Source organism: Ostrea edulis, chromosome 2 (genome assembly GCF_947568905.1).
Source record: "Ostrea edulis chromosome 2, xbOstEdul1.1, whole genome shotgun sequence".
Lineage (NCBI taxonomy): Eukaryota > Metazoa > Mollusca > Bivalvia > Ostreida > Ostreidae > Ostrea > Ostrea edulis.
The window spans coordinates 60623614-60640666 of record NC_079165.1 but is presented as its reverse complement, the minus strand read 5'-3'; the positions used below and the strand labels follow the sequence as shown (position 1 = coordinate 60640666).

The window sequence follows — 17053 nt, the reverse complement described above, 5'->3', positions numbered from 1 at the left end:
ACGTTCCGAACGTCATGTTGCTGCCTAAATTTTGCTACTCGCCATCTAAGTTCACGCGTACAATCTACCTTTTCTTTCAGTCTCAGCACTCTCCTTAGCTGTAGAATTGTAGCTTTCTGAGAACAGTTAGGATCGACCTTTTTTTCCAAGCAGAGCAGTTTTGCAGATCTTGATACATATGTATATCGTGTCTTACACAAAGAATGTCCCGTCATTCAGAATAGCATGTGAGCAGAAAATTTTCCTGTTGTGCTGTGTGTACAGAGTATATATGTTTACCTTAAATCAAATGCTCGTATCATTTCTGCTCTTTGGTTTAATTCTTGGGTAGATAATCAAACTTTTACTAAATATAGCCTTAGATTGAACAATTACGAACATTTCTAAACAAAATGTTATGCATCTGTATATTTATATTGTGAATATGTTTCTGAACTTATGGTATTACATCTCTTCAAATATTTATTTATTTACTTGTTAAAGTTTTTTTCTTTCATTTTTCTTTACTTTTTCATTTTCATGTTTGTCATGCAACAAGAGCATAAGTTGCTACAACTTGTTTCCGAATCCTGTGTGTATATTATTTATTGTGTGTGTGTGTGTGTGTGTGTGTATATATATATATATATATATATATATATATATATATATATATTGACATATTCAAATGAAATAAAGTTTAAACTAAAACAAACTCCTCCAATTTTATCAGCTGAACAGCGTAATTAGTGTGTATTGACAATTATGGGTAAACACTGGACGTATTTTGGAGGTTATTATCTTCTGAAGTAAATATATCCTGTCTAAGTTTAGAACATGTTCCGCTATATATCTATAACTTTAGATTCATAGAAGACATGTTATACAATCATGACAATAAAATAATCAAAATTTGTAGAAAGCATTTTGCATCAAAAATATTGTGAATTAATAATTATTATATATTTGTACATATGAATTCCTATACCTATCAGTAGTTTTAATGTAGCTTGTGGCTTATTTACTTTCAGTGAAATAATATCGATATGTAAATAATGTAATTTTAGTGAAAAGTATATTGCAATATTACATACATTTTTCATTCATTAAAATACAGCTAATCAGAATTATGTATTTCTCATCCATGTTTGGAACTCTTAAATGTGCAATGTACTTGAGGGTACGAATTATCCTTCTGCACTGTAAGGTTCCTCAAAGGAAGAAAGAGAGCAACTGTGAAAACCGAAATAATTCTGTACAAATTACTAAATATTCCCATGAGTATGATATGGTCGAGTTATCTAATTCGTTTAACCGGAAGTAAATCAGCCGATCACAAAAATGACAACATTTTCTTTCTAAGATAAGATTCTGTGGATACGGTCATTCAGAGAAACTTGTGACAGTTATTCCTGAACGGATATGGTCAGTTAGAATTTTGTATATTCTTTTTATTGCGATTTCTATTTGTTCTTTAGAGTTAGAGACGTCAGCCAAGGTGTGGATTTTGACCTCGAAGTCGAAAGTAAAACTTCTCTAAATATCCGTCTCACGACCTCATGTTTAAACTGTGAAGGGTGAATAAAACGTCGTCATAACAGTCGCTTTTGAACTATAGAAGGGAAAATGAAAAACAATTAACATAGTTCTTGTCCTTTAGTTGGGCCTTTCATTACCTTTTAACAGGTTGGGAACACTTCCCCTGTAGCGTGATATTCTCGCTAAAACGCGATTATCCCTCATTAGCGAGAAGTAAACATTACCATAAACAGGTGTTTTGGCATCTGCATTGAAAATAATGGCAAATCCCGTGCAACGCTGAATAAGTGCGCCACGCACTCAACATGATGTGAATTGTTTCTATGAAATTGACAACATAGTCATGAAATTGCATATCAAAGTTGCTGCGTAAGAGGGAAGCAGTCTGAAATCCAATACACATCGTGAGTGTTTTTGTTTTCATTCATATATTTGCAGAAGTATCAGACATTTTAGCACTTTTTCTTCTTTTCACGTGAATCGCAAAAAGATGTACTCCGCGGGTGTTTTTCTCAGTTATACGGGATATATTTATTCTCGCTAGAGAGGGATAATCGCGTTTTAGCAAGAATATCTCGCTATAGGGGAAGTGTTCCCAACCTGTTTAACCCTTTCACCCATTGTGCAATAATGATTTTTGAGCCCTGCAGATGCACGGTACACGATGAAGAAGTACTTAATATTACTGCCTGTAGATAATGAGCTATAATCTTGTCAGGGGTTTGAATTTTTCCTCAGGACTTTCTTGCAAGCTTTCTTTTTTATTTTCACTAAGATTTAAATTAAATTAAATTTAAAAGTTTTATGATTTCAAAATATCATTATATGTGTCCTCCACTTTCCAATAAGGACAGTTTTTCAAGTGTGATATATGAGATATACTTCCTTGAATATGGACAAAATACGTGTAGTATTAGTTGCAAAGTGGTAGCCACCCTTTATAAAAACCAGATCGCAACTCCCATTCAGTTATTTGATGCAGGGATATCTGAAACAGAAGAACTTGCATGCTGGATGTGATAAAATTGTTTTAGACAACAGAAAGTTAAAAAAACAGATATGAAATATCATAGTTGCTGTGGTTCTGATAATTCAGAGCTCCAGATAATGTTTTACCACAATGAGTATTTACCCCCTGATTTTCAAACTAATGAGTATTTTGCTTTTCAGAAAAAGTCAAAAGAGTATTTTGACTTGTTAATTTACTGATTATCTTTGCTATTTGCCACCAATACAGAATTTGATCACTTAGTTTAAATATAATCAGATATTATGTGATCAAGTATCTGGCATATCAAAATTAAATACCCCAACAATAAATTTCAAAATCCCAATGACAATGAAGAGTTTAAAATAAAAAGAACTACATACTAGGATTTTTACCCATAAGTATACAATCATTTATTGTACCACAGGTGCTTCTTATTCATTTTGTTCTCAATCTCTATATAAATATATACATGTAACATATATAGATTGAGAACAAAATGGATAAGAATCCCCTGTGATTGTACAGTATTGAAAAAAAAATCATAAACACCAAACAAACAACAAAACTATTTGTCATATTGTAAATTAAACTGTTACTATATACTATAACCGAGAAACTAAAAGCATTTTAAACCAAAAATATCAGTTTGAAAGTCTAAAGTTTTCGTGACTTTCTATAGCATTTTAAAAAATTTAGACGAAGCTAACTCTGCCCATATTAGTCCGAAATAGCTGACGTTTTCCTGGCTTTTTATGATTTTGATATTTACCGTGCCAGGAAAACGTCAGAACTGGCGCCATTATGTAAACTGGAAATTCGCCGCCTCCAGCTGGAGGTGGCATTCTCGGGCCGATTTTAAATACTTGTTAATAGATATTTAGGACCATGCCCATATATATTTTTGCACTTTGTTCTCATTGCAAATTACTGTCAAATTCCCCTCACCTTGTACCGTTAATCAAGAATTGGGTTTCCTCCATCTTTGTAAAACAATTAAGTGCATGTGTGACGGAAGTCGGTAAATAAATGTGTGACTCCCATTCTTGCAAATACTTTCAAATAGTTAGCGACCTTTCAGTAAAAACTTAGTAAGTTTAACAGAAGAAATATATATCGTTTGTCCGTTACCATTTTCTGTGCCTTGTCTGTAGCAACAATCAATCATTTACGATTGATAATATATATAAGTTTTTATGTGCTTTCGATCTGTTTATTTAAGAAAGAAGTATAATAATTAGGCTTAAATACAGTTGTTTTTGAGTTACCTCTACGCATTACTTTAGGAGTGTAAAGCATATTTACATTCGCGAATGCGTAATTGTACGCCTGATTTTAAACTTTAATGCGTATTTGGTAAAATTTAATGAGTATTTACGCTGATACGCACCTTATCTGGAGCTCTGATAATTGCCAACACGGAAATTATTAAGTGCACATCACACTTAGTTGATCTGATATGATAAGAGAGTCTGCAAAATTTCAGATGCACACTTTATTGTTTTCGATTAGTTTGAATATCACTCAATTTCTTCAAGAACTTCAATTTTAAATGGTATTGCAATTATTTTTTACTCTTTGTTTAGCATTAAAAATCTGTTCTGCTTACTTTGTGTCACTAATGTTTGACAATTAATGTTTTATATTAGGCCACATGTTCTTTATTTTGTTGGTTTACAGATCATCTAGAAGAAATTTAGGGTTGGTCAGTGAGAATAAAATTAAAAATAAAACCAGTAAACAGATAATAAAATTAAGTAAGAATTGAATATTACTGCAAATTCACTTAATATGCGTCAATCGCTAATCAGGATATGCATATATAAATATTATATCATGCCTAGTGGTAGATATTGAGTCCAACATTTCTCATAAAAAGAGTTCCATTTAACTTTATTTAGGCACTATCAATTTTTGTTTGGATAGCAGAAATATAATAAAAAAAAAGCTTAATGTTTTCAATTTTATTTTATATTTTTCTAAAAGAAGAAAAGATTCTGTGGATGGAAATGTAAACAAATTGAAAAACTGATGCCTTGCTAATGTTGTAACTGGTTTATAAAATGTATCAACTAACTCCTGAACTGTGTCAATCTAATTAAAATTAGATCCATTGATCCACTCATCTACATGTAGCTACTATCGCTACACAAGATTGGAACTGTGTGAAATGTGTTACAGTTATAGTCTAATCATTGCTGCAATAAACTATGAATATAAATATTTCTCAAGGTTACACTTATGAGGAGGTTGACTCATATCAGTAAATGAGCAAAAACAAGGTAAAAATAATTTTCTTTAGATCATATATCAAAAAGTAATAATCTCAAAGAGGGGAAGTTCAGTGTATGTGACTTTTTATAATTTGAATTTTGATTAATCATTGATCACCAAACATGAAAAGAAGTTAATCAGTCTGTGTAGTACTTTATAAAAAGAGAACCAGAAAATATATGCATCAGATCTGAATGCCTTAAAGGTGAAATATTTATTGTGAAAAATAGACTATAGTGATAATAAGCTTAGGATTTTTGTGATTTGCTACATAACATTGGTTACAGCCCTGTTGATTTTTGTGATTTGCTACATAACATTGGTTACAGCCCTGTTGATTTTTCTGATTTGCTACATAACACTGGTTACAGTCCTGTTGATTTTTGTGATTTGCTACATAACATTGGTTACAGTCCTGTAGATTTTTGTGATTTGCTACATAACATTGGTTACAGTCCTGTTGATTTTTGTGATTTGCTACATAACACTGGTTACAGTCCTGTTGATTTTTGTGATTTGCTACATAACATTGGTTACAGCCCTGTTGATTTTTCTGATTTGCTACATAACACTGGTTACAGTCCTGTTGATTTTTGTGATTTGCTACATAACATTGGTTACAGTCCTGTAGATTTTTGTGATTTGCTACATAACATTGGTTACAGTCCTGTTGATTTTTGTGATTTGCTACATAACACTGGTTACAGTCCTGTTGAACCATGTCATTATTCTTTTTGGATAAAAGAATTAAATAATTCAAAAAGATACAATATGTCAGTCTATTTGCGTGCATCCAGGGCTTGAAGCTAACTTTTTATGTCACCAGTCCAGTCGGACTGATGGGGTATAATTTCAACCAGTCCGCAGAAAAATTTACCAGTCCAACAGTTTTCCAGAAATAATTAAACATATTTCGTTAATGTTATTAAAATGAAATTTAACTCAATATACCTCAGACAATATTGTAACATTTAAATGTGGGATTTATATTTACGAACCAGATTCGTCTAATATTTACAGATTGAAGAATGCCAAATGTGTGTATAAAATTTCATAAGTATATTTTCCAAAATGATGCTTTAGAAAATTAACCAGTCCCATCAGACTGACTAAAACAAATGTATATCAGTCCGCCAGACTTTTAACCAGTCACAGACTGATGGGCATATGTTAATTTCGAGCCCTGGCATCTCAATATCAGCAATATACTGAAAAAGCCTCCGTGGGTTTACTCACGGAATGGGTTAAAGTAATGTTATGGAATATGAATTCTGAAAAGAAAAATAATTCATAAATACTAAATACGATTTTACGTGTGGAAAACATTTTGTCATAAAATTTTCCAAAATTGTAAAATTCTGGGACCAAAAGCAGCCTTTATCCTATGTTGTTCATGGTCAATTAAGCATCATTTAGAAGTGAAGTTGAAACGTATTTCATTGTAGTTGATTACAAAGGGATCAGACACAATTTAAGTTCTAAAACCTCCGACTGGCCTCTCCCTATGGAACTTGACCAATCCGCAACAAGCTCTCTGATGGGTTCACAAGTCCCTTAATATTTTTTTTAACCAGTATGAGTAAAATCTGATTGAAGATTGATAATGATTTGTACACAGGTGATATATTCTAATGCATAATTATTTCTGATATATTGCCAACTCAGCAAGCAATCAGTGCAGTAATACCTGGTAACCTAATATGTATTTGTAACATACTGCAAATTAATGTTAAAAACTTATTGGTAAAATGATCAGTAAATTTTATCTATGTTAGAAGTAGTCATACTTGTATTTTATTAGTTGCGTGGACCCCGGAAAATGTTTAAGCAAGATTAAACCAGATGCTATGAGGAAAAGCCAGCTTCCATCAATAAGTGAAGAAAAAAAACTTGTTGTATTCATTATTCTCCAGATGAAGTGTATTTTACTGTTATAGTTATATTATAATTTAATTCTTATTGTATCCTTGTTCCTAATTGGTCAAATTCCAATTGAGGAACGCAGGTTATTTTTGTATAACCTGGTTTGGTATGGGGACACACCCCCTTGACAACCAGAGCCGGAACTATTTTTTATTCTCTCTTTAAATTTACTTCGCAGCACTGTTTTCAGCCTTCTATAGAATAGAAAGTCAACATAAGTTTCTTCGGTTTGATACAGATATTGGTTTCTTGTTGTCAATATTAGCATCTACTTGTACGCAAATCACTGTTGTAAAACATCTTTCTCTGTATGTATGGTCGAATAATAGATTAAAACAAAGATATTAAATTGGGGCAAGTTATACGAGTATAACCTGGTTTGGGTCAGTTTACGCTTTTTTATAATCCGCTTTGCAGATTATAAAGCGTAAACTGACCCAAACCAGGTTATACTCAAATAACTTGCCCCAGAATTAAAGTCATTCCTTAAATATTCTCTAGATAAAGTGTATTTTACTATATTCTCTAGATAAAGTGTATTTCACTATATTCTCTATTGATAAAGTGTATTTTACTTTATTCTTTAGATAAAGTGTATTTTACTATATTCTCTAGATAAAGTGTATTTCACTATATTCTCTATTGATAAAGTGTATTTTACTTTATTCTTTAGATAAAGTGTATTTTACTATATTCTCTAGATAAAGTGTATTTTACTATATTCTCTAGATAAAGTGTATTTTACTATATTCTCTAGATAAAGTGTATTTTACTCTGCTTTTTTAAGTAATGCCATAAATATTGCAATCTAAACATTTCTGTCAATACTTGGCCCTAATTCAGATATATGCTGATCAGAACACCCACACTGGAAATCTAGTCATAAGTAGCTGTCATGTTAAGGCCCAGATTTGGAAATTCATCTATCATGTCTCTCATTAGTATTTTGATTGTCAAAGTTTAGTGGGGGTGGATGGGGGGACTATTTTAGACCAATCAACGATATCTGTTTGACAGCCTCTATCAAAAGGTGTCTTGTCATTTTAACTTTACAGCAATTTAACTAATTACCGGTAAATGGCTTCTCATTATCAGAATTTCGTATTGCTGAACAATATTACAGATGATGATGGTCAACATGTAGATTCCTGATCTTTTGAAACTTCCTTTTGAATTTGCTGACATGAGGTTCAACAATAAGGAACTGGTCAGCCTTGCTCACAGTGGGGTGTTTGACAAGGAAGGGCCTCTGCTTATGAAGGATAAGCTGGATGGATTGTTCAAAAAAGGGGAAGGTAATATGTATATTATGAATTTACATTTATTGTGTATTAATTTTTAAGTGTATTTTATTATGTTGTATATAATAGGATTAGGCAGTAGGCAGAACCTAGCTAAACCTTCTGAAGAGGTACAAGGTCACTACATGAATATAATGTATTATATATAAATTTTGATGCAATTATCAAAGTATAGATTTGCATGTAGTGATAAAAGATTAAAATGTAATTTATAAGAAAATAGAAGGAAAACCAAAAAACATGATAATAATGGAAAAAGGTGGTGTATTACCACACAGTTAATTGGTATTATCATTTTCTTTAAAACTTTAATTTGTGTCAGATGATCATGTTGCTAATTTCATTGTTAATTTAAGTGCAAACTGTGCTCCAAATACAATGCACGATTTATATAATTACAGAAGCAATGAATATTGCACTCTGACAGCGCTTTTTATATGGATGATATCCTTAGAGAAACATGAATTTATTGATTCATGTCAACAAATGTGCTTTAGAATTGTAATACATGTATATTTGTGTGAGTCATTAATTCTGATTAGAAGTGAGACTCTTCATGCTCTCAACCCATTGATGGAATGGAACAGAATTGTCATTAATCTAAATGTGTTTATTTTTTTCCCCCTCTAGAATATCAAAAACGATATCTGAGGTTGAAAGGAAACCTTCTGTTTTATTTCAAAGATAAAGACAGATCTGTGGTAAGATCCTAACTCACATTTTCATAAACTACAGGTATTTAATATCCTGATAATAAGATCATCTTAATATTGTAGCATTTGTGATACAAGGTCATAGGTTACCTCAGCCAAATAAGTTTGCTTTTTCTGGAAGTCAGATTAATTCTATATATCTACAGACAAAAAGTTTCCATGAATTTTATTCCAATACACATTATATATATAATCTACTAACACATTTTGCAACAGAATTGAATTTACTGATAAATGCTATTGATTCAGGAGTAATTTGATGGACTCTGGCGAGTGTATAGTCATCCTAGTGGTAAATATTTCAGCAATAACAAGCTACCACAGATTCAACAGAGTATCTTGGGTCAATGCCATGTCAAGAACATCATATTCAATTAGTTTAGCTGTTCATATTGCTATGAATTCAAATCCCTTTATGACACATTTTAACACTGAGGATATATATACATGTATCTTTGCATATATATAGCATTTATTGAACACATATCATTAATTTATATCCTTGCTGTAGGAATTTCATCACCTCTGACCAATACTGGTATCCATCAAGATTGATATTTTGATTCATTTATGAGTTGTATGTATTTAACAATTACTGTAGAATTGTTTAAATTCATGGGAGCCTATTTTTATTGAGTGTCCATGTTTTACAGTTCCCTTGGGATGTAATTTCATGGATATGATTTTTGTGCATTAGATAGATTGTATTTCATTGTGGCTTGATTTTCCCATGAAATCCACAACATTTGAGCCCTTTGAAATCTAATGATTCCATAGATGATTTTCAGATAAAACAATGGATTGATATGTACTGTGGGTTCATCAGTTTTAATATAAAAAAATTCTCTTCATTTTGGGGGTTGTGCCTGACCATGAAATCAAATGATCAAAACACAGCAATTTTTGCTCATAATGGAAGAATGTAGAGAAGCTAGCTATCCTCAAAATTTTTTTTTATCAACAAAATTTTGATGCCCTCAAAAATTTATGAAACTGCAGTACATATGAAAATTAAAAATATGTGTATAGCTTGTATGGACACTTAAGAACATTTCTTTCACATTTTTACATGTATTTTGAAGTCGAGTGAACTACCACTAGGAGTCCTGGTTATAGAAAGATGCGCTGTGGAATTAGACCTGGAGTCTGTCGACTTTGGATTTCTGTTAGGTAATCTCTTAAATGGGGATCAATTGTAGTATTTGCTGTTAAATGTCAGTGTTTGAAGTTTGATTTCTGATTTTCAGTTTATGAAGGAGAGGAGTATACCTACAAGTTCCAGGCCCCGTCTGAGGAAGAGAGGGATGACTGGATCCAGAAAATCCACACAGCCAGCTACGAATGTCTGAAGATGCAGCTACAGAGTCTGAGGGAACAGATCCAGGCCAAGACAGGGAGAGACCCCATCACTCAGCCACCTCCCACAGAGTTTGGCATGGAGTTTGAAACCCAGTCAGGTATTAGATGCCATCATGGTGTTTGTCAATAGAAATTTAGATTTAGGGTAATGCTGCTATAGTTAGTTTAAACAATATTTATTCATAAATAATTCGATAATAATGTTTACAAACAATGTCTTATACATGAAATAGATTGAGAAACAAGCCAAAAGGCTTATATTAATCTCGCTCTAGTTGTGTGATATTTGTTGGCAGAACTGTAGGTTTTCAATTTTCATTTTCAAATATGTTTTATTTATATTTAGGCAATGCTAATGATGATCCTGCCCTGGAAATTTGCTTGTGTAAGTCTTTCATGACTTAGATGAAATTGATTGCATATCTTTATTGTACATTGTATTTTATCATATAATTGTACATTGTATATATACTTTAGCCTGCAAGGATTTGCCTAATGACATCAATGGACAGGCCCCCAATCCTTTTATCGTCCTCAGTACAATTGTCCCACCACAACAGACCTGGATTCAGCACAGCAACACGGAAGTTGTGGAGGTGAATACAACTACTTCACAAACAAACTTACTGTGCACATGTATTATATGCAACAAATATATTTAAAAATATGCATACTCAGACTTTCAGATTTATTTAATATAAAATACTTCCTGAAATACAAATATGCAAATCAAATTCTACAAAAATCTATAAACTTTGTAATATTTACATACCACTGACACCCTCCACGCCCCAAATTGTTTGATACAATTACTGCCAGTGAATTATTTGAAATAAGCGTTGTTCACGAAGAGTAGAATTCACCATATGTCATTTTGAATTTAAACTCTTACATGTGTGTGCATATTCATATATCTTTTTAAATAGTATTTGATATGACATCCATTTCACCAGGCCAGCAATGACCCCCAGTTTCTGAAGACAATAGGCTTTGGGGACAAGGAAGGGGTCGATATCAACATGCGTGTGAAGATCATGGTGTACCACGTCAAAGAGAGGCTCACAGGAACTGTGAGTACATTTCAGTTCTGTTTTGTGAAGTCCAAGGAGATTTATATATTATGTTAAAGAAAATTTTAATGGCTGGGGATTGTCATTGTTCTAATCTATTCCTTTGTCTTCTCTCCGGATCCAAGGTATGAAAGTGTTATGACAGTATTAGCTATGACTGTCCTTTCCGAAAAAGTTTACTTGAAAATATATTAGAACACTATCAATATAGAAAATACTGATGAGACACAAATGTCAGTAAATACTGGTGTGTCATTAAATAAAAAATTAATTAATTTTTGAAAATACGTGATGGCATGAACTGTGATTCGTCACACTGGTATACATACTTCATGAAGTGCATCAGTGATTCATGAAAAGCATGCTGGTGTAAACAGTTGCAGTTCATACCCTCATGTACATTTTCAAAAATAAAAATTATTTTTTATAATTTACATTCTACTTTCATTTTTATCGGAATTCCCAGCTTTTAAACTCGACATACTATATTTATCAAGATTGATATATGCATTGTTCACAACTGCAACTCGTCATGACGAAATGGTTGTCATGCCAATTTGTAAACAATTTGTAAAGATATCGAAGGCAAAACCATTGGAGATATAGATATTATTGTATATTTGGCTTAAATACAGTCTGATGATGAATTTTTTTGCTGTCCTTTACATTAATTATATTTTGCTTCTCCCCTATGCATCATGACCTTGATTGACTTCACTTATTAGTCAAATTAATGCGAACTCCCTAGAAAATTTTTTGAAGGGCATAATATGTGTCGACCCGAATTGATTTGCTATGTTTGACATTTTGAGAATGCTTGATGGTGCATAATTAAAGTAATATTATCTCTAGATCTGAAAATTTTATTTTGTTATAAAAATGTGCTATTATGATAGTTTTGTATGTAACTTTAACTGTAGTCATTGGTAAATTTAAGTTTAAAAAAGATTTTATCATAATCAAAGATTTCGGTTCTATTGAATTTACATACAAAATTATCATGATAGTACATAAAATCTAAATGCATACTTAGGAATAGCAGAAAAGGATGTACAAAAAATGGTGAATTTCACAACCCAGGGTTTTGACCCTAGGATGGGTCCAAATTAGTCATATCTTTTAATGTTTTAATGTTAATACACCTATTATATAATGTAAAGCTTCTCATCAGTGTATGCACTTTTGAGGGTATTGAAGTTTTAGAACACATGTTGTTGCTATACTGTTGCTGAACATAGAATTTAGCTTAGATATTCAGAACGAGAATTTTTTTCTAGATTTCATAGCCCTTGGGAGTAGTGATACTATTTCACTAGTACTCAGGTGACCGATAAGACCTGTGGGCCTCTTGTGTATGCATGTATTTGTTGGTACCTCATGTACCTGTGATCTGGTTTTGAGAGAATAAATAATTGAAATTGATACAACAACAGTTCCTGGAGTGGAGTTTCAAGCTAACTAAACCACTTACCCACTAAGATAAGATAAGCTTTATTGTAAGTCATATCAACAAGGAAACAAGCTCCAGGAAGCTTATACATATAATATTAAACATTATGCATCATTACTCATTAAACTTTTGCATCTTACTGAAACATGAATTCTTGCCTTTCAATTATCAATAACAAATAGTTGTCAGTTGTGGGTCTATAATTAGTTCTATACATGAAGAATTTGTCTAAGACATTTTGAATCCTACATAGATTTACCAAACCACTCTAGGTACTTACAAAATATCATTTAGAGCAACTTAAGGTAGTTTAGGTTCTGCAAGGTCAAACAAAAGTTTACAGAATGCAATGTTTTTCATCTGATAGATGTAATCCACAACTGTTACAGACAGATCCTGTATTGACAAGGCTCTTCATCTGAATTTATCTATGACACAAAGAAAACACTGTGAAGAATTGATCGCTGCTCTATTATCATATTCATGGAAGTTGTTAATTTGTTTTTAGATGTCCCAGTTGGGCCATGCTATTTTCACTTTACAAGATGTTCTGATGAATGTGGAGATGAAGACCACTCTCAGGCTTGTGTAAGTTTGATAAGTTTATGGTTACATTGTGTGCATGAAGACATCTACTAATCAGAAAAATCTTTATGAAGAGAATCAGTCTTGTCAGTTTGATTATGCCAAAATGAAAACATTAAATATTCTGAGACACATTTATATATATTAAATATGAATTTTGATGGTTTGCAATGCATCTTAAGAGGGACAGAATTTAAGGCCTTTGTAGTCATTAGTACAAAAGGTTTGTCATAATGTACTCTTTATGTTAATTAAATAATATAACATATATAAGAGCACAAGCAGAATGAATAAATATATGTACAAGTATTTTTAATTTCATTTAATATTAGACTTTTACCCTTTTCAAATGTTTTTCACGCAATATCAACTATGATGCTACTTTTCAATATGCTGGTTTTGAGATATGTCTGAGTTATTTCCTTTTGGATAACTCTTGTACATAATAAGGCACAAAACAATTTGTTTACCTGTGGGAGTGGAACAAATATTCATCACTGCATAAGTGAATGTACTCAGTAAGTTACTCATACGCTGTTTCATCACCCAAATTGACTGATACACAAACTAAGTAAATGATGAGTATTCAGGTAATTAAATACACAGAATTCTTATTGTATCACATGATTTTGTTACTCATAAGTACTATATCCAGGATATTACTTGCAAATATGACATTGTTTTTATGTTTCCACTTTAGTAAAATATTTCTTTCGATAGTATTTTGTATTTCCAACACTTACATATTTAAAGAAAAGCCGCTTTTAATACACTTTATCATCTTCCTCACTGACTGTAGGTCCGCTATGTCCCACTTAGGCATTCAAAGTTCCACTAAATGCACCTCTTACACAGAAGATCTCTTATCTCGAAACTGGCGCATTGTAATACTCACTGTGACATCATAGTAATTTAGTGTATGTAGTCTTGCGATACGTTGCTATGATAAATAAAAACCACTAAAGAAGACTGGTAACATTGTCAAAATATTTCAAGAAAGGGTTTAGAGGATGTTTTTAAAAAAAATTTACTCTGATAAAAGAGACTTTTTCTAAATGTACAAATATATGCATGTCTCACTTTTATTGCTTTGAAACAATTATATATGTAAAATGTTAAAGGAACTGATTCACGATTTTCTCCAAAATTTTGTTTTTCACTTTTGATGATCAGAATCTACTTGTCTAATGTGTTTAAAAGATTTCACACAAAAGTTAAGGTTATACATTATCACAGAAACTCATTTTAGAGAGTTCACTTTTTGTTTTGTAAACAAAGATTGTGGTATGTTTTTGTTTACGAAATTTTCAAATGAAAGGGTTGTCGATCTAAGTTTATTATATCTTTCACATTTCAAGCATTCTTCAGGTAAAATGTGTCATCTAAAAGTTAAAATTTGTGACTATGCAAAATTTAGATGCTTTATGTTACAAAATTAACATTTCACTGGTGTGTTTGTATACATGAAAAGACTCGAGTCTTGTTTACATAACACAGATTAAAGGCTAAAATATTGCTTTTATTTTTGCATTCAGAAGGTCAAAATGTTGGCTGTCAACATTAAATGAGTTATATTCTTAATGTTTCACATAAAAATAAAAAATATTGTGTTCAAAAATCGTGAACCAGTCCCTTTAAAAATATCATGATTTACTGCATAGAGATGATTTGTCTACTGATTGATTAATGAAATCAATGTCTGTAGTAAACATATAATTTGCTTATATGGAGATCTGATAGATGTGAGTCAGCTATCCAGACAATCTTGCTCAGAAGTGTCTGGAGCAATGAGGTCCCATTGTATATGAGACATCTACTACATATCACATTAAATCAGGTACATGATGTGGAAAGAAGATTATTAACATGTTTTCATAAGACTGCAAAAATAACCATAAACTTCTATGACTTCAATCTAGCCACACACCTCTTATCTCAAGCACTAATAGCTGAACAGAACTCCAAGTGATATCAAATTATGCAGGGGTAATTGAATTGGCGTACATTGTACTTAATTAGAGAAATAAATTTCTTCTCTCTATTATCAAGTGTATTAAAAATCCCAAACAATCTCTTGTGTAGCCATTGTCAGATATTGACAACAGATTTTGTCTTCCTATCTGATGATGTAGGGTATATTAATGAGCATCAGTTATACGGGTCCCAATTGTACAGTGTCACTAGAAGTACATGGAGATTGTTAGAAATCAAACCATTCTGTAATTCTCACTTATATGTGCATGAATTTATTTCACACATTTGCTTGCTAGGGATTTGAATAGACCGATATAAACTCAAAGCTTAGCACACTTTTATTAATTTATTAATCATTGATTGATTGGTTTACTGCTTGACACTACATGCGTTTCAGATATAATGCACATGTCTCCAATGGCATGTCCTGTGTACTTGACACAAGTTAAATACCTAATTACAGAGTTGTTAATGGGACATGGGTAGTTGCTTCCAGCAGACGGCTTGGTTTATGTTTTTATTGCAATTTACACGTTGCTAAAATTGTCAAAGATCAACCTTTTTAAAAAAAAATTACTATCTGGATTAAAGAAATGATTTTCAATGAATTTTGACATTTTGTTGTATAAACTGATTGACAACGTGTCATGCGTCAAAATTCGGTTCCCACAAAAAAATCATCCAGAAGGTGAACCATCTGGGTTGTTGGCATCCATAATAGCAAGGCCTCACTGTACACTACAAAAGGACGTAACATTTTAAGTTCAGTTCTTAATGTTAGATTAGAAGAGTCAGTTTGATTAGTTGAGACATTTATATGGTTTACAAGTGTATTAGAGAATGGCCATCATTCAGAATTAAAGATTTCCTGTAACTGCAGAATTTGGGGTGTAATCCATTAGCACGCATTCCTTTTATAAAAGTGAATCATATCAATTTGTATGTCATAGGAGCATTAGATAATGTTGCATGTGGGAAAAATAACACAAATAATAATTGACGTAAAATAGCTTTTACAAACGAACATTGTGGTAGTCTGTAATAGGAATTTTGTATTCCCCGACTGTCACAGCAGTTTGACAAAGCAGTCTGTATGGGTAGACAGAAACTGTTAAGCAGTATTGATTGTTGATAGTGTACTGGTTGTGTGTGGACAGTGTGGTATGGCAGTCTTAGTGTTGGTTCACACGGCAGGGCAAGCTGATGAACTCAGGATAGACATGCAATTTCATCATCAAAAGAACTTAAAATAGTATTAAAACAAAAGAATGAGATGTACAGCCACGTCATTCATTTGAAATAGATTGCAAGCATGTTGAAATATACATGCTAATATCTATCTTCCTGGTCTCAACTACTAGTAAAGGATTGCAGTTGGCAAAACATTCAGCTCATTGCTGAATACAATGTCAGATGAAAGACTGGTTTAATTAAATCTCCCCTGACTTTTTGCCATAAAGTACACTTTATATTCTTAAAGTAGTAGGTAATTTCTCATTCCTCATGCATTGTTCAGTTTGTAAATGGTCAGATTTAACATCAATAGAAAAATGATGGGACATGTAATTAATGAGTGCACAGTAAATGAAGGAGATATATGCATTTTCATGTCAATAAGTATAAAGTCGCTGCCTTTCAATGCGTACTTCAAAAGAATATAAAGGACTTATGCAATGTTTCTCAATAATATATAATTTTTCGTGACATTTCACTTACAGATCATTGCTTTCTATCTTGTTTCTACAAAAAATTCTGGAGTATATTACTAGGTTTGTTTTAGAGTTTGCATGTTGTGATAGATCCTGGTTGTGGCAATTAAAATTGTAAAGTCAGCTCTTTTGTATTACAGTAAGATTACAGTAGCAAAGAATGAGAAAAAAAATCCTTCAAGAATTGGA

The 17053-nt window shown here is 32.0% G+C and overlaps 1 protein-coding gene across 2 annotated transcripts in view; it reads left to right on the top strand.

Moving 5' to 3' along the window:
- The first annotated feature begins 1287 nt into the window (after window positions 1-1287).
- The window catches only part of LOC125678244 (inositol polyphosphate-4-phosphatase type I A-like), a 45630-nt gene continuing 29864 nt past the window's right edge, over window positions 1288-17053 (top strand). Inside the window, exons 1-9 of one of the 2 annotated variants that reach the window (XM_048916524.2) lie at window positions 1288-1404; window positions 7827-7998; window positions 8635-8705; window positions 9800-9887; window positions 9965-10174; window positions 10423-10461; window positions 10554-10672; window positions 11030-11146; window positions 13105-13184. In XM_048916524.2, the coding sequence (XP_048772481.2) occupies window positions 7887-7998; window positions 8635-8705; window positions 9800-9887; window positions 9965-10174; window positions 10423-10461; window positions 10554-10672; window positions 11030-11146; window positions 13105-13184 (836 nt within the window). In that variant the 5' untranslated portion in view covers window positions 1288-1404; window positions 7827-7886. The remainder of the gene's footprint in view (window positions 1405-7826; window positions 7999-8634; window positions 8706-9799; window positions 9888-9964; window positions 10175-10422; window positions 10462-10553; window positions 10673-11029; window positions 11147-13104; window positions 13185-17053) is intronic. The other variant, XM_048916525.2, reaches the window with a different exon arrangement.